Here is a 19,141-nt window from a genome sequence, read left to right as displayed (position 1 = left end):
AATCCTGTGAAAAAGAAGCTTTATACCAACCATGTCTTTTAGATTTTAAATGAACTTTTTTTAGGTTTTTAGGTATTTACTGCAATCAGATCCATCAGTGTTTCAGATATTTTTTTTTTTTTTTTTTTTTTTTTAGGAAAAAATGGACATTAAATGCTCCAAAGACAAAAAAGTGGTGGTGCTGGTATGAGGTTACGTCAGATCTCTCAGCAAAGGTTTTTTTTACATCTGTTATGGCAGCATTAATGCAGAAAAAGTCAGAGATTACATGCTACCATCAAAACCACATCTTTACCTGGTAAGTCAAGGCATTTTGCTTTTCAATTTCAATTTCAATTTATTTTTATTTTAAAGGGACAATGCCAGTTAATGAACGTCATGTACAGTTTGCAGACGTAAACAAGCCAGATTATAGCCATAGGCTAATTTCCATCTGTTGTCCCCTAACAGATGTTACCTAAAATTACAAAATAAAACATTGTAAAAACATATTATTCTATTATTACACAATCATCATTATAAAAGTCATTACATTCATTATATTAGTTAATACACCCAACAACAACCATAACAGAGTGCAGTCAATATAAATAACATTCAGAATAGCAGTGCTTCAGGGTGAAATATCTTGAGTTTCTGCCGGCCGAGAAAGCCTTCAGCTTATTGTCTAATTCATACTAACGGGCTGTAATAGTAATAATCAAAGTATACAGGTGAATAAGTTATAATAATTATCTGTTACATACGAGTGGACTAAAATAGTAATAGTCGAAGTATATTGTAAGTGAATTTATAATCACCAGTAGTATAGTTTTAGACTGCAAAACCACATTCTGAACCCAAAAAAAAAAACTGTCTGAGGAAGACGAGGGTACTGGACTAACCTCCCTGCAGTCATGATGTGTTCTCAGTGGAGTTAATGGAGAATTTGGACAGAAAGCCTGCAACAACAACAATCTGAGCTGTTAGACACGCAGCAATGCAAAATGGTTAAAAAAAAAAAAAAAAACTGCTCTCACAACTTTATGGGATGTCTTGCAGACTTGAAATGGAAATATAGATGTTTATTATTAAATCAGATGTAGTTAGAAAGACACTTGCTACGTTTACATGGAAGTTTTAATTCATTTTCAATTCTGAATAAAAGTTAATTCGACTTTAAACTGACAAAAAAAAAGGACCATGTAAACACCTAATTCCTAATACAAATATCTATTACGAATTAAACCTAACTGGCTGCTGGTTTTAAGTTAAGTGTCTGGTTTACTCGCATTTTAATTCCAAATTATTTAATTCCTCCGACATGTAAACTTTAATTCCGCTTAGTTAATTCAGTCGTTCTGCACACGCTCGTTACATTGTCACGTCCCAATGTCGGTTGTTTTTCCTCCCGTGTGTGGTGGTCTGTCTTCCTTCTCCTTCTCAGTTGCTGCAAAAAGTCAAGTAGTATGCTCGTACTTCAAAATTACAATCAAAATAGCGGCAAAACTGGTACTTTATTATGTAGTTTTTACAAGTTACAAATGAAAAGACGGGAAGCACTAAGCAAACCCTTGTTTATTTCTGATATACGTCATACGTCACGTGCACCCTCTGTCCAATCAGAACCCTTCCCAACCTGCCGCTCTAAAGAGGATTACGTAAGGACGTGTTTCATGTAAACCATGTATATATGATGTCTATGTGTAAACTTCTATTTAGCATTATTATTTCCATATAAACTCATAGGAAAAATATTAATTTGAAATTATTTAATTCCGAATTATTAATTACAAAAAAATAAAAAACATAATTTAACCGCACCCATTTAGATTAAAACTGTTGGCAAGGAAACTATTTAAACAATTTTCCAGCCTCAATCCTAACTTTCAATGTTGTATTTAACTTTGATTTAACCAGTGCTGCTTCAGTTGTTTCACATTATATTCCCTGTTTTTAACCAACTTCTGAAACCATCCTGGCAACACGTTTTAAGTCCTAATACAAGGCTTTTATATGCTAATTCTTGCTAACAAGCTTCCACATTCTCTCATTCCACAGGCTTTGCACATGTGGCGCTCAGGTGTTGCTAAAACTGTATTTCCACACTGGAGAGGTACTTTTTCCATCCCCAGATATTAATACATAAATGTGACATACAACACACAAATGGTTTTTCTAACTTTTTACTTGAATAGCTGCATGTTTCATCCTCATTTAGGAGATATTTTAGATAATGGGGATTTCAGTTGGCTTTGACACATTTGGTAAGCTTCTGAAAAGTCCCCCCACTTATCCCAGCTATAATTACCACCTTGTGGTTGAACTGACCGGTTTTCTCCAGTAGGAATCTCACATTTACAGTAAACCTGACATTGCATGAATGCAGCCTAACTGAGCTTGTGGTCAGAGGGAAATAGTCTCCAGGCCAAACCTGTCCAAAACATCTAAACAAGGCCAGGCTGCTGCAGGGACTCCGGCGTTAGGCTGAGATCCAAATCCACCCCACAGAGCAGGGAGGTTATTTTAACACTCCGGCACGCGGCAGCTCTGCTGTGTTCTCCCTCGCGGTGGGGGTAAAGGGAGAAAAGAGGCAGGAAGCCACTAGGCTGTAAATCATACAGCCGAGGTGACAATCCATCGTTCTTGCAGCATGTTTATTGTGCTTTTCTACACTTTTCTCCAAAGGCCTGTTTATAACCGTCCACATTCCCAACTAAGGAATATCTCTCCTGTGTGTTTTGCATTGCATCAAGACATTTAACCCTCGGTCTTGGCATGTGGAGATTAAAATTAGCTGCAGTTTTATTCATTTTAAAGATATTTGCAACGCCACATTCGGTGTTTAAATCACGCACTTTAGAGGAAAAGTGGTGTGACTTGGACATCCACTGTCGTCTCATTTTCCACTGCTTGAGAGGTGAAAAAAATCAGGGAATTACTGGTTAATGATTGTTTTATGGAAATGTTGGGAGGTCACTGTTAAGGTTTTGTCACTACTGTGTTAGTTTTTTCCCCCCTTTTTAAAGTTTGTGTTGGTTGCTAGGTGACTTCCAGGACATGGTACTTAGTTGAAGAGGAAAGGCTTGGTTTCTTCCTGAAGCCGAGCAACTCAGTGAACCTTACACCACAGTAGTTATGAGAAAAACAAAGGCTGCTATATATGAGTCTCAAGTTGACATAGATGTCCAGTCTAAGGGGTTTAATACCAAACTAATTAGGAAGGAAGGTATCAGCCTTAAGATATGTACTTAGGTGAATTCATCTCATGTTGCATGTCTCTTACATATAAATACATGTTTAGATGGTATAAATGACATGGGTGGGTATATATAGTATATACGGTCCAAACAAGTGTATGTGCATGCATGTATGTTTGTATGTATATATGTATCAAGCTGCAACCTCTGGCGGTTAAAAGTGAAGGCAATGCAGAAGTGCATAAAACTGCAGTTCCCCCTTCATCCACTAGGGGCTGCAAAACAGAGCAAATCCCCATAGACTCCCATGTTAAAAAGACCAACTTCACAGCAGAACTAAACATCTTTACAGCCTGGTTCAAAAATCCATTTTCGGTTTATAGGTCAGGTTTACCTTCATGACAACTGTGGGGGGAGTGAATTTTTTTCTAACTCGCCCGTTTTAAAGAAATTTAATCTTGAAGTTCGGCAAATTTAGGGGCGTGTCCTTTTGATTGACAGGTACCAATCCCCTGCTTCAAGTAAGAAGAATGTGGAACAGCCGCAGTTTTTAGCCGGTTAAAAACGTGACTTAGCTTTAGCCTGCTTACCTCCGTTAGCTGGTTAGCTCCTGTTATCTCCGGGTTAGCTCGGTTAGCTCTTAGCTACAGAAAGCTTGGAGTTCGCTCGATGTCAATCATCCACCTTGACGCTCACAGCCCCCCTCTCAGCTCCTCCTCTTTGCCCATATTTGTATTTTCCGGGTGAGACGATGCACATGATGCTGCCAAGATGGTGACGGTAGGAACCGCCCACCGAGCTTCAATTCAGCTCTTCACAAACCTACGGGTGACGTCAGGGAGGCTACGTCTATCTCTTTATATACAGTCTATGATATGTATATATGAATATTAAGGATATGATAAGTAAACGTTAATGCATATGAGATATATTATTTGTATAGTGTGTATGAAGATGCATGTTAGCATAATCTTCAACCGGCGTTTGTTTTTATTTTGTTTTTTTCTTTTTGAACGTTTTAAGTTTTTTTTGGCTCTGCCTTTTTGTTCCTTTTTTTTTTAAATTGTTGGACCCCAGGAAGAATAGCTGTGGCTTTGTTACATCTTAATAAACTAAACTTTAACAGCTCCAGATTTAACTACTGCAAGCAACATGATGAATTTGCATCAGTTTATTGTATATCTGCATGTCTTTTATTTAGTGTGAGCATTTAGCAAAAGAAGCTAAAGAAGCTTCATTGACTGCACAGTGGAATCCGACATGGCTTTTCACTGTTCTGAGGTCATCCCTTTGCTTTGCTGCTGGCCTCAGTGGGAAGCAGATACAATGTATTATCTCCTGCTGACTATCATGAGAAACTGACCTTCCATCTTTGTGTAAATAAACCTCTCAGCGCCTGTGAACACACACCTGCAGATGCGTGCATCCTGCAAGCTGAGAAGGGAGGAAACCGTCTGCTGTGCGTCTCAAATCTGCGCCGATCAGAAAAGGAAGGAAGTCACTTTCTACTGTTTGGAGTGAGCGTGTGAAGGAATCACGAGCCATTCGCCCCACAGTAGCTGCCATGACCTGAACCAGAGATGAGAAAAGGATGGAAATAGTCTAGAAACCCGCTCAAACTGAAAGACTTACGGCAGACTGGTGGGAGGCTTAATCCTCCATCTGTGGATGACTCCCAACTCCCAGGCTGACCAGGAGATCAGCGTCAGTCTCACACACACACACAAACACACAGCGAACAGAAGGAAGCTGGAGGTTGATGAATCCCCAGGTTTTCCCGCCTTTGAGCAGATGTGGAACCTTGGGATATTTATGGTCATTTTGGGAACGATATGTGGTAGCCAGTGGTTTTTCCTCTCCTGTATCAATCCTGCTGGATATCCTCTCAAATCCAATAAGTGGTTCCTCATTCTCTCTCACAGAAAAATTGGACTCTGGGGTATTTAAGGGATGGAGACGGCGAGCAGGAGGATGTGGAAATCCATTACGGAGAAACAGAGCCACTTGGAGACACCTCCGCAGACATTATATGAAGAAATAAATACGAAACTGGTTCCAACAACTCCATTTCCTCCTTTAGACACACTTATTATGTCTATACTTTGCTTTAAAGTATCCTGAGGCCGTTAGGAGTTGCTGTTTCTGCGCTTGTCGAAGAATAAAACTGCATGTCACATTCAAATTACACAGCTTTTAAAGCTGAAAGGAGAAAACCACCTGAACAAAAACTAGTCCGGCTCCTCTCAAGACTTTATTAACCTACAAGGGATCCAGTTGTGAGTTGTTGCTTTTGTGTTGCAGTAAAAAGACCCCCGTGTCGACAGCGCAGCAGGAAAGATGGCACCAGCCAAAGGAGCTTAGGTTTGCCTCCACCACAGAGTTTCTTAATGCTTTTCTGGAAGGAGACGATGGGGGAGACTTTGAGGGAGGGGTTAAGTTGGGCAAGTGACACTGAAGAAGCGTGTTGTGTGTGGGCGTACGAGTGGCGTTGTCACTGAGCTGGCTGTGTCGGGTGGCAGCACAGCAGGGGAGCTGGCCGGGGGTCTGAAGCTGAGCTGCGGAGCGTGTCACTCTGCTGGCCCATTAATCATTTCCAGCCTGCCCTGCCTCTGTGCCTCAAAAGGGGCTCCGAGCTCACACACTAGGTGGTCCCGATGCCACACTGGAGGCCCCAGCCGTGTCAGCTCCGTGTAGGCAGACAGTGGACACAAAAGGTGGAGCATCCGTGCAGTCAGAAGCACCACACAGCCGTGAAAACACACAACTCGGACTGCTGCAGCTATTCAGGTTCCTCTGTCATGCTTTTGTTGACTTAGAATAATTTAAATAAAGCACACACACACACACACACACACACCTATTCCCCAATGGTTTGTGTCCACTTCACACAGGCTGTTTAGTCAGAATAGAATCAAGCTGGTTTATCCTTGAATCTGGTGGTAATTATCCAGGATTGGCTGAATGGGAAATTTTATGAAATGTTTTTGCAACTTAGAAACAATCTGTTTTACTGAACAGGGGTTATGTAAATATCCACTTTTTGTGTGAGCATTTCAGCATGTTTTAGGTGCAGAAAAGGCCTGCTGATTTACCAAAAATCAAACCTTAAAGGAAAACGAGATGATCTGAAACCACATCAGATTAATACGGCATCCTGAGACAAAAATGTAAAAAAGTCATTCAAACAAGCTCAACTTTTTAATATTTTTGTCATCCATCCACCCACTTGTGTCCACTTACACCAGTGTAGTTCAGTCTGAATAGATCCCAGCTGCTGCCAGGCAAGAGGCAGGGCACACCCTGACACTAATGATACATAAAAAACTACCCTGATAAGTAATTATTTCAGTACCATGTCATGTTAGTTTATTTGCGATGGGAACCAAATAAAAAAATGATTAAAAAAAATAAATAAAAAAGACTTTTTAATACATACAAACCCAGTCAGATTCTGCAGAAGCCAAGTTCATGATCTGATTCTAAGGTAAACATCGTAAAGGTGCATCAATAGATCTTCAACACTGCAGATACTGAAACTCCTGGATGAATTGAGTACAGTTACATGCACCAAAAAGTCAAACTGGACATATAAGTGGACCACTGTCCTTGTTCCAGTGTACTTGCACAGATAGCTTTAAACATGGTGCTTTTAACTTTCTCTGTGCAGCCAGTCTACATATCACAGATGTTGTCTTTAAGCTGAAATAAAATGCGACCATTAGAGGAAAGCAACAGCCATGAAAGGCCCTGTGTAGCTTGCAGGTTGATTTGGAGTCTTAATGAGCTGCTTTTCAGTCACTGTTTCCGATGCTTTTAGTTCATCAGAAGAAACAAAGACATAACTGAATGATAAAGACTTTATTTGGATTTACTTTACTGTTTTTACTAAAACATGCAAAATGATTAAATGTTGGATTTTGTCTGCGCAGTGCATCTAGGCAGGAGTTATACTATCTTTAGAGGGAACATTTTGAACAATTTTAGCCTGACTTACATGTTTATACGTACTTAGCAGTCCAGATAAGGTCAGGCTTAAGGTGCGTAGTTTAAAGATGGCTCTCATGTGCCTCACAGGGCATCAGTCACAAGCATGTGCCATGTGATGACGGCAACGCCATGATATCCAACAGCCAATGTGTAAAGGAAAATATCATTAAATCACAGCCAATGTATTTTTCTCAAAACACTCTGACACCTCTATCCAAAACTTAGCGAGAGAAATCTTTCAGCCCGCTTTAAAAGCCTAAGTGAAACCTTTCTGGCTCCAAACATCATGTCTGTCTTGAATTATGAGCTCAACAAAACAAAATCCTAAAACCATGCAGCCTTTACCCAGAGGACACTGGACTGTAACAGAGCATGGGTTTTTTTTTTCTTCCTTCTATTTTCTTTTTTTATTTGAGTTCCCTCAAACGCATGTCTGTGTTTTATGGTCTGACTGTATACAGAGGACCCTCTTACCAAAGTCACACAGGCTCATGTTGCAAGAAACTCTGCAGGCGACGGAGCGGGGGCCAGTTTCAGAAGCATTGTTCTCCGTTGGTAATCATGGCAGGGTTAGAGGAGGTTGTGTTGGAATGGCTGCACGTCCTGCTGTCAGAGTGTTAGCGTGTGAACCGCGTGGAGCATCCACAACAGAGAGGTTTAATCACCAAAAAGGACCATTTTAGGCCCACTGAGCAGAACTATATGACTGCATTTGTCAGGATATCAGAGCTGGAAGATCTGTTGAAATGCTTTTAGCCTATCTTGTTATCATGTTCAGCTTGTTTTAGCCCATTACAGGCAAATCATGCATATCTTTTATTTATTTTCACCATTTTTGAGAGATTCTACACTGATTTCTATATTGATGAGGCATCTGGATAATTCCAGACTCCCAACATGACATGTGTTTGTACAGGACATGAGTGCAAATTTCTAAGTCAAAAGAAACAAATGAATAAAAATAAATAAGTAAATAACATGCACCAGGCTTTAGGATGATAGAAATTAATAAGACAATGGGAAGGGATCTGCTTAGAAAATAGTAACATACACATGAAATGTATGTGCTTGTTACTGTTTTGATTTTTAAAATTATTTTTAATTGAACTTATTATTTTTGCACATCATGCCTTTTTAAAGTTTCTTTTGTTTTTATTCTTTTTCTTTTCATTAAAACTTCTGTGTGCTTCAAATAAATTCAATTGATATTTTATTGATATAGCACATTTACCACAACCTCCGTTGACCAAAGTGCTGAACAAAATTAAAATCAAGTTAAAAGTATGCATAACAATGATATAAAATATATCTTTGGTTTAAAAGAAAATACTATGAGGACAACAGATAAACACAGTAAAATAGTTGTAAACAACAATAAAACCCAAGTAAGAGAAAAAAAGAAGTCAGTAAACATTTTAAAAATCTTAAAAAAAAAAAAATATATAGCCAAGATATCCTGTTAGCTAAGTTTTGAATGCCAGAGAGAAGAAATGGGCCTTTAAGCTGGACTCAACTACTACACTGCCAGTGAGGTATTTTACTTGGAAATAAAGGTTAAATGTGCAGCTAATGTGAGCAAATAGAGCCTAAATGCACTTCATAACAGAATTCAGTGGATTTAGTGGAAATATGCTAATCAGTTTTCTAGTCAGCAGGGGCGGATTTAAACATTTTTGGGCCCGGGGAAAACTCAGCAGTGGGATCCGCAACTTCCCTCAGTTTGCACCACTTTTCAGTTTATTATTGATCTTAAATGTTTTTAATAACTTCTTTTCTCTTCAGCCTTCACACAGATAGACTCAGACATTCTCTTTTGAAGCAAGAAAATTTTAGATTTAAGTCTGTCAGATGGTGAAAATTTGCAATTAATTTTCTCACTAAATCCCTTCTAGTTAGCTCCTGGTCTATTTGGTGTATTTTTATGGGTATTTGCAGCTCCAGTGATAGATTGTGGCAGATATCTGTGTAAGAGATGCGCTCAGCAAACTTTTGGGCTGTCTGAAGTGGGCTGAAAGGTTTTTCTAGTTATTTAACTTTTCTCTTATTAAGTACTCTATTGCTAGTATTTAAATAGCCAATAATAATTATTGCAGCTGAACCTGTAATTGTGTCTTTCTTTCCCTATCCTTTATTTCCATATAATAGTGCTTCTTTTTTTGTGTGTGTGATTTAGTTTAACATCGTTGCACTTTGAGTTTTTATAGCGTTAAGGAAGACTAAAGAGGAAGCTATTTTGCAGGTTGCAGTACAAAACTTTTCCTCTCTCCTTCAGAAGAAAAGAAATAAACCTGCAAATCTCGGTCACATCTGATCAAGCTGGAGGAGACTGATTGGTCCATTGTGAGCTCCTGCATCTGGGTCACCACCGCTTGAAGTCATTCCTCTGCTCTCTTATTGGCTGAAATATTTGAAATGACCTCCGTTATGCCTCTGAGTGACTGGGACACAGCAGTCCATCTGTCTGGCTGACTTGTCCTGATGGGGCTCAGTCAGCGATATTTGACTGTCCACACTGCCTGCTTCTTATTAGCTACACTGCAAAAACTGAAATCTAAATAAAATCTTAAATTGAGTACACATATGCTTATGCATTGCCTAAGTATCAGTTTGTTCTGTAAACTTGTCAAATGTAAATGTCTGTATGTCTAACCTTGGACGAACTGGCTTGAACTTTGAATTTCCCCTCGGGATGAATAAAGTATCTTTGATTGATTTGATTTGATTTTCAGTTTTTAAACCCGAGAATTCCTCTTGTTTTAAGAGTACTTTTACTTGTTTTGGGAAGTCTTGACAAGCCAAATTTTCTTGTTCTGTTGGCTGATAATTTATCTTATTTTAAGTAACATTTCCCTAATTTTGTATAGTTTTTTCTTGTTTTTTTAAGGCTGAGTTTTTGCAGTGTATTCTCTGCTCCCCCACCCCCCTCTTCCAACCTCCTCCTACTCTACCCGCTCCCCATCCGCGCCCATTACTTGTCTTTATACCTATTACTTAAACTTTGAATCTTTGACATGCTGTTTGTAAAGATATCTTCAGGTCTTGGTCTTATTATGACTATTTGAGTAGGATATCAGAAGGCTTTCCTGAACCCGAAAGGAAAATGACTGCAATCCGTGTCATCACTGGCGGGGATAGAAACAAAACCACAACAGGATCAAGATGTTTGCAGTGACATTTATCTGTTTTTATTTTTCTCAGATGTGCTTTCAATATTTACTACTGGATGTTGGCAGGAGCTTTTTGTCATTTTCTCCATCTCCACAGGAGAAGTTTCTCAATATGTCGCTTGTGGGTATTTTGTTAACTATCAGAGGGACTGAGCTGAGTTTCCCTTAAACAAAGGCTGTCTCATCATTTGTAAAACACAGCCTGGTTTCATTACAGTATTACGTAGCATGTTAAGTTAATGCATTTAAACATGGAACCCATCAAAACAGAAGCCAACAAAGCAAAAATCAACCCCAGAAATAGTCGTATCCTGTGGCTATTGCTGTTTAAATTCAAGATCAGAAATCCACAAATATGTGTCGGCGCTTGTACAAGGACAAGAGAGGAGGAAACAAATACAGCTTCTATTACAAGTACATGCATGATGTCATGCTTTAAAAATATATAAATAAATAAAATGAGACCCATAAGTTGGTCCAGCCTGACCTAACCTGGCAACCCATCTGGGATGGCCCAGTCAGCATAGTCCACATTCAGACTGATCCGGTAAATTCAAACTAAAACTTATAGACACAAAAAACAATTCAAGCTGAAGTGATGACTGAATTCAAGAACAAATACAAGATTTGAAAACAAACTTTTTATCATTAAAATTAGAAATGTTGAGCTGTCAGTGATATTTTTAAGCCTGTTTATGCCAAAAAACAAAAGGTTTAAAACCTCTGAGGTACATCTGAATGATATATTTGTGCATGTTTAGCCATATTTATCATTAAGCTTCATAGTCCTTTAATAAATAAGTAGAAAATTACTTCTGTTAAAGGGAGAGTTTCATCTAATGGGAGGAGACCAAGCAGCAAATTGGGTGGCAAATATGCTGCCTCTCTCTGGCAACAAACATATCTTAATAAATGTCAAAACTTCCCTTCCTACTTACTGGTTTTTGCGACCACATCCACATGCAAACAGGTCATAAAGTTATTTCACATAAAGCACACCTAGAGGCACATAAAAGCTGGCCAACTGTAGGAACAAGACTCGCCGAGGTGAAAGGAAAGTGTGTTCGGAAAGTAAATCAAAAGTGCAGGGAAGCGAGACCGATTGCACCTCCAGCTGACTTCTGCGGCCGAGCTAAAGCAGAACATTGCATGGTGGGGTGACTGGGAAAACATTGCTGGAATTGAACAGGTGCAAAAATGACACGTATGAGTGACTGAAGCTACCATTTTCATCATGCCTCAAAACCCACTTGGCAAGCTGAAGTTTTCCCACAGTTCCTTCCACAGCCCAATCAGTCAGGCCGGAGAAGAGCGTGGGGGGGGGGGCGACTGTCAGGGGTCAGTGCTACGCTGAACATGGGGAGAATATGAAGCAGCTGCCCGGACAGGAGGGCTTGACCTGTCACACATATATGTCTATGTTATGTTAATTCCTTTACAAAAGAAAGTAGAGCTTGATGTCTGTATATGTGAGGAACCTGTGGTCGTTGTGGCCTGTTTCTTCTGCTTCCTGTCCAAAATGAGATATATAATGTGTTTCTTCATGTCTAAGGGCTGTAGCTAAACCTCAAACAAAAAACAAAAAAACATGTGAGATTACTGAAGTATTGAGATATGCACTAGGGCTGCTCGATTATGACAAAAATTATAATCACGATTATTTTGACTGAAATTGAGATCTCGATTATTTAACACAATTATCCAGTATTTTTAAACAACGCTGCACGTCGTGGTGTTCTAGACTCCGTGTCGCGCATTATAACCATCTGATGCACGGTTCCGAGTTGTTTAATCAGCTTTTACCGCTTATATCGGAACTATGATGTACGTTTTATGCCAAACAACCGCTGTCAGGCTGCAGCACGTTTCTCTCATTCACCTGTTAAAAAAACAGCTGATCTGAACCAGCTGATTAACGCGTTGCTATGGTAACGCCGGTAAGAAAGAGATATTACAGTGACTTAACTCACCGAACTATGTATACGAAAATAATGCAGCCAGTTCTCAGTGATAATGGTATAAACTATGTTTAGGTGAACTTCCACAACCTACTGCAGTCTACATCGACCTGCAGCCGGCGCCGACTGAGACTGGCCGCCTGGGAGTGCTTTAGGACGGGAGAGGCTCCCGCTGCTCCTTCCTTACAGTAACTGCAGAACAATATGTGCCTTCAAGTCAGTCGCCAAAACACCAGAAAAGTCTCCAATAACTCCAGTAGAAGTTGCTAGATTTGTGCTTTTAACAAAACAGCAAGAAAAGTCGCCAAGTTGGCAACAGTGTCTGAATGAAAGCAAAGCGGCTGTGGGAGGAGTTTACAGCACAGCGCTGCAACGCCAGAGACGCTCGATTAGCAGCTGAAGACAGCAGGAGAGGAAACTGCAACAGAAAAATTATCGCACCCTTTTATTTTTATGATCGTTGAAAACACAGATCGTAATTGAGATAAAAATTCGATTAATCGCCCAGCTCTAAAATGCACCAAGTCATTTAGGAATTGTAATGTCTAATAAGCTGGTGAACAAGAGCAGTTGACATATGTTTTAACGCAGTGAGGCTACGACTGGACAGAATCATAGAAATGTGTTTGGAAACATTTTGGCACCACATGTAACCCCTAACCCTAACCCAGGGCCTGTCTCAGGTGCTGGAAAACTGATATATAGTACACAGTATATAGTGGCCTTAGTGCTGCTTCCTTTATTACTTTTATTATAAGATCAGTTTCCATTTAAGAAAAAAAAAAAAAAAGATCTTTTAAAATCCTGCGTTGTGTTTATCGCCCCCATTTTTTAAAAGTCTTTTGTAATTTGCTCTGTTCCAGATGTTATTCAGCCCAGAGCCCCTGAAGCTTCTCAATAATCCATCCAAGACTAACTAACTCTCTTTCACCTCCTGACTTTGGTGTGGCCCAGACAGATTCCCCAGGAGGCTGACCTGTGCCGCCCATGTGCTCAAATTTGTGAGTCATGTGCCACCAGCTGATCGGAATGCGAGGCTTGCTGCTGCCAACATAAATGCCTTTTGACAAAATGATGGCACCCTGCACGCAAAGTCATGGGAAATTGACTCTGTCTTACTTCCTTGATGCCTGCCACCAATAAGTGAAAGCAAGTCTCCCATAACTGCATCTTTTTTTTTTTTCTTTCTTTCTCCTTCTTCAGTATTGTAATGTTTCACATCAGAGAGGACAAAACCCTGCATTCTGCATCCCCGTCGCCGGAGCATATGGACCCAGTGTTCAATGGAAACGTACCCCCCCACCCCTTGGGTCGTCTTCTTTTCATGCTATAAGGTGTCAGGCCATCCCCTTCCTATTATTTCCTCTGTGGAAGAAATGCTCAGCCTGGCTCTTCTGCGGTTTTATCTGATGACACCACTTGCACAAAAAGTGAGGCGGTGAAGGGGGTGGGGGGAGGGCTTTCGCTGACATGGAGATGGATGCCGCAAGTGACAAGCTTTTTGTCTTAGTAAAATGCGCTCACATGCGGGCGAAAGTCGGAGGCCAAAAGGGAACAACTTGTTCACTTGTTCCGTTTGGTTGAGCAAACCATAGCAGTGCTGAAGCTTGTTGCCTTTCCAGATTGGCTTCGTTGTTGTAGCTCACCAGCCCAGGTTTTAAGATAAACTCCGCTAGTCTGCAGAAAGCGCTTCTGATATATAAACTCAGAACAGCTTCAAGTCACTCCGTCGTCTTTTTCTGAAGTGGCAGTTTCATACTCTACGTGCCAGAACTGTCAATAAAACCGTCCTAATCGTCCATCCAATCTGTAATAGCACCTGCTTATGGAAACACAACACGCCCTTGCAGTCTATCTCTGCAGCTGCAATGTTTCCTTCCTGTAAAATCTGCTACTACTGTAGGAAACAGGGGGTCAGGACGCAATTACGCGTTTGGGCAGGCGCGCTTTTGTTTTGCTGAAAAGACTTCTGGACATTTATTTATTTATTTATTTATTTATTTATTTATTTATGTGTTTGTTTATTTTAAATCATTTTGTTTGAATGTTAATCTAATTACAGAAAGAACAAGAACACAATTGTTTCTACTGAGGTATATTTAGATTAAACGGGGGGAAACGAATCTTTGCCCAAAAGTTAAAGAAAAAAAAACAACTCATACATACAAGTTTCTTCAAATGTGACTAATGTAAATTTTAAAAGAATTAAAGAAGTAAATTCTACAGTGTGTGTTGTTTTTTTGTTTTTTTTAATCGTCTGAGTGTTTTTCAGTCCTAAATTTCCAATAAATGCAAAAATATCTACTAGTTGTGCTTTCTTTCTTCCAACTGTGGACCCAACTTAATTTGTCATGAACGCATTAGTGTTTATGAGAATATTTGTGAGTGTTTGTTGAACATATGAAAGACTTTAAATAGTCAAAACAAATCCTTCCAATACTACAAATATTAGAATAATTTAATCAGCAGATTTTTCCACTATAAAACCTCGTTTTCCAGCATGTTTGCGCAATGCGCGGCCTCCATTCTCCGTTCCAAAGCTAAAGTCTTTCTGAATACAATCAAATTGAACATGTTTAAATCTGATTATTAATATCCATGAGCAATATACACATTTTATTCAAAGATGCCACATTAAAGTATTTCAAATCTGAGAATGAAGTTTTCTGATTTAATTCTGAGAAAAGTCACATGGAAATGTTTTTCTTTTCTCTTTTGCGCGTAATGACACGTTTATATGCATTTGTCCAACCAGTTGTGACATAACTGATTAAATCATTAAGAAGATTCATTTTTTAAATATTTACTATGATAGTTTTGAAAATGAAAAAGGGGGGTCTTACCGACACACTCGTTGGCTTCCCTGGCCGTGGCGCGCTGCCAGGGCCGGTCATAGTGGAAAGGTTTGCACCTGTCGCACTCCGGTCCCGCCGTGTTGTGTTTGCACTCGCACACCAGATTCCCTTCTCTGTCTTTGACGCATTTTGAAGCGTGCCCGTTGCACTTGCACCGACCTCCGACCTGCAGGTCCGACACGGCGTAAAAGTAAGAGTCGCGTGCCAGCTCCGAGTCGTCCTCGTTCTCGTCTCCGAACGTGTGCAACCGGCTGAAGATCACCTTGATGTCCGTGGCGGTCACCCAGTCCTGCAACACCGGGGAATTGTCGAAGTCGTGCGCCGACGGTCTGCCGTCCAGGGTACTGAAGGCGATGAGGCCGCCTGTCAGAGGGTGCATGTCGGTGTGGGAGTCCGTGCAGATGGCTTCCTGCTCGTTCTGCTTGGTGATGGTCGCCTTATTCTGCCGGTTGTACATCTTCTTACACTGAGTGGAGTAAAACTGGAACGGCATCCACGACTTGCCGTAGTCCATGGACTTGTAGATCGCCATGGATTCCGGTCTGGGTGAGCAGAACTGGAGGCTGACATAGGTGACCTCGAACTTTTTCCCCAGAGACAGGGTTAGGGTGACGTTCTGCGGGTACTGCGCGTAGTTTTCAGACTGCCAACAGGTGAGGTTGTGAGGATTGTTCAGGTCTGTCAAATACGCAGGTGGATGAGTCTTCTTGGGGTCCCCGGAGTCGCACGTGTGGCAGTCCCTGGTGCGCTCTTCTCCCTTCTCGGTCACCACGCAGTAGCGAGCAGCCGGGGTGCCGCAGGTGCTGGACACGCGCACGTCTTTCCCAAAAGCGGAGTTGACAAAGTCGGGGATACACCTCCGAGGGTTCCCGTTCTCATCATAGCACGGGTCTGGTGGGGAGGACTGCGCAGCAAACATGCTCAGCCCGTACCCCCCGAAGGCACCTTTGGTGAGCTCAGAAAGTGTGAGCAGGGTGATCCAGATCTCCAAAATCCCTTTCATTGTAATCCGAGCACCGCAGGGACCGATGCGCTGAAATGCAGAAAAGACAGGATTAGCAGGAGGCAGCACTGGAGTCAAATATGGACAGGAATCAAATCTAATGATGGAGAAATAGAAAAGAGCAAAGCTGGGGGGAGCAGGACGCAGAGGAAGGAGATGCAAAATGTGTAGGAAATAATCTTACAAGGCAAAGAAAACTCCACCCAGACCACTACCTCCAATATAATTCTCAGTCTGCAAGTGTTGGGACTCCAAAGAATTAGGAGGAGCAGCCTATCCCGTTTACGCACGAAACAAAGGTGCTATAGTTCAACTTCCCCCTTTTTTCTCGGAAAAAAAACAAAACTAAAAGAAAATAAAAACAAGATATGGCAAATGCCCAGCTGGCTCCAAGTCTGCCTCTGCCTCTGCCCGTCCACTCAGTCACACCTCTGCTCACCTCTGCCTCTTTCTGTCCCATTCCTTCTCTGATGAGAGAGAAAAAAGGGACCAGTTGTGTCTGAGCGGAGCTGGAGTCTGTTGCGGGGAAGAGGGAACAGCGACATCTGGTGGTTGGTTGTCTGAACTGCATGTGGGAAAAAATATTCAAATGATCATTTAAAAAAAAAAAAAATGCTTCAAATATATGACTCTATCTGCTTTATTTATTTGGATAAACTGGACTTAGTGCACCATATAAAACCAAAGAAATGTATTATTTTATTACTCACACACAAGCAAATATTAAAAGTATTTTATGTCCAGTTTAAAAACTTCATGTTCTTGGCTTTTGTTATTCATTATGGATTGTTTTCACTGTATTTTTTTAATGGTTATTGAACTGGACCTCTTTGCGTGAGGCTACATGTTTAACTATCTGGGTTCTAACCCTGACTCTGACCAATATACTGTGTGCTGACCCTTAATCCAGCCTTCTTTCAAGATTACGTTAACGTCCGAGGTTGAGAATAATATAATAATTATAACTATAAAGGTGGCTCTTTTTAAATATATTTCTGAAAATACTGAAGAGAAAAAGGAGATTAATTTAATAAAGCCTACTGGGACTGGCAAATACTCTCCTTCTGACTAGATCTCAGCAAAATGAAAATAATAAAAACTTTGGCTTTCACTAAACTAAACACATAAATGGAAAGATTTTAATCTGGAAAAATAACATATGCCAGTATGAACAGTCTACATGCCTTCTTCTTTGAAAAACTGACCTTTGAACCTTGACTTCATATTGGAAGGCTTTAAAAGCCGAAGAGGGTAAACACATGAGAGAGCTCTGGACCAGATCTGCAGGTAATAACTCGTGAGTTATACACTGAGACGCTGCAAATTATAAATAAAATACAGTTTTACCCATTTACCAATTAGATTATTGAGATCTGAATCCACATCAGCTCATTTGGTTTTCCAGTTTTGAACAAGTTTCAAATAAAATATAGCAAATCTACATATCTGTTATGTAAATCAAATAAGTTTAAATAAAACTAAGGTTTTGAGGATGTATGTTGCATCTGTAATTATTCATGCATTTGATTAGAAGTTATTGAAATTAAATTATGAAGTTAGTACATTAGTAGTGTGCAATTTTATATTACTCTTAAATTATTCTGCTGTACTAACATGACCAAATTCAAGTGGATTTTGTGAAAGAATTTGAGTTATTACAGTGTAAAATGATACATTATTACCACGTATGAAAGAGTTAGAGCAGGCAAGGATTAAAAGTTATAACCATGTACATTTTTAAATTAGTAAAACTTGTGGAGCAGTTGCCAGAAGTAAAGATGAAAAGTTATTACAATATAATATTATAATTTAGTGGAACAATTGAGTTGTAAAAAAATCCTAATTTAGAGTTGAGCAAACTCAAAAACAAAACTTAAAATATTTAGTTTAGCTGTTCAACTTAAAATTTTATCGAAGTTTGTTGCCTTGAAATTTTAAGTTCACTCAACTTTTTCTTTTTTACAGTGTAGTCATTACTAGTTATTACACTATGCAAGGTGATATATGTTGATAAAATGATGATGGCTGGCATTTGAGACATTCATCTATTATCCAAATTACTTAGTCTGACAGGTTGCCACACAGAGACAAACAACCATTCATGCTCACAAATAAATAAAATGTCTTTGGACGGTAGGAGGAAGCCGGAGTATACCTGGAGAGAACATGCATGGAGAGAAAGGCCACTGACTGACCAAATCTTGCCCAGGCCAAGGATTAAACCAGCAACCTTCTTGCTGTGAGGCCAAAGTGCTAACCACTATGCCACCGTGCAGCCATTGTAATTAAGATGAGATGCACTGGTGTAAAACAGGGTGCCCAGGTTTCTAACCCTAACCCGCGCATACACGGGGAGAACATGCAAACTCCACACAGAAAGGCCACTGTTTGATCCACGCCCCCTGCCGAGGATCAAACCAGCGACCCAACTGCTGTGAGACCACTAGAACCTGCATTTAAGGCATATGACCTTTTATTTTTAAAAAGTGGGTGCAGGCTGTCAGCTGTTCGATGTTTTGCAGTTGTAGAGACTTAAAAAGAAATTCTTACTTCATATTAAAACATATTTAACAGCCAAACTGTCCGTTACTCTGTAATTAGATGGTATACTGTGATAAAAAAAAAAAAAAAATGTTGCAAAAATGAAAACTTCTAAGACACAGGTGTCAAACTCCAGGCCTCGAGGGCCGGTATCCTGCAGGTTTTTGTTGTCTCCCTGCTCCAACACACCTCACAAGTTCATAATTAGGTTTACAAGAAGCTGCTGGGTCCATTTGATTTGAATCAGCTGTGTTGAAAGAGGAAAACAACAAAAACCTGCCGGATACCGGCCCTCGAGGACTGTTCTAGGCAGTGCCTCTGGTAGGACGCCCCACAGAAGACCGAGGACACTACTGTCTCAGCCGCCATGTGAACGCCTCGGGACAGACAAGCTGGAAGAAGTAGTGGGGAAAGAGAAAGCCTGGGCTTCTCTGTTTTGGCTGCTGCTCAT

General features: G+C 40.3%; 1 protein-coding gene across 1 annotated transcript in view; it reads right to left on the bottom strand.

Moving 5' to 3' along the window:
* Window positions 1-16,149, bottom strand: part of ntn1b (netrin 1b) — a gene marked incomplete at both ends in the record, with an annotated part of 50,968 nt that extends 34,819 nt beyond the window's left edge. Inside the window, one exon of the mRNA XM_079252967.1 lies at window positions 15,135-16,149. Coding sequence (XP_079109093.1) covers window positions 15,135-16,149 — 1,015 coding nt within the window. The remainder of the gene's footprint in view (window positions 1-15,134) is intronic.
* Between the last annotated feature and the right edge of the window lie 2,992 nt (window positions 16,150-19,141).

This window comes from Telmatherina bonti (assembly GCF_933228915.1).
Source record: "Telmatherina bonti genome assembly, chromosome: 14".
Lineage (NCBI taxonomy): Eukaryota > Metazoa > Chordata > Actinopteri > Atheriniformes > Telmatherinidae > Telmatherina > Telmatherina bonti.
The sequence above is the reverse complement of the archived record's forward strand: the minus strand, read 5'-3'. Positions and strand labels throughout refer to the sequence as shown.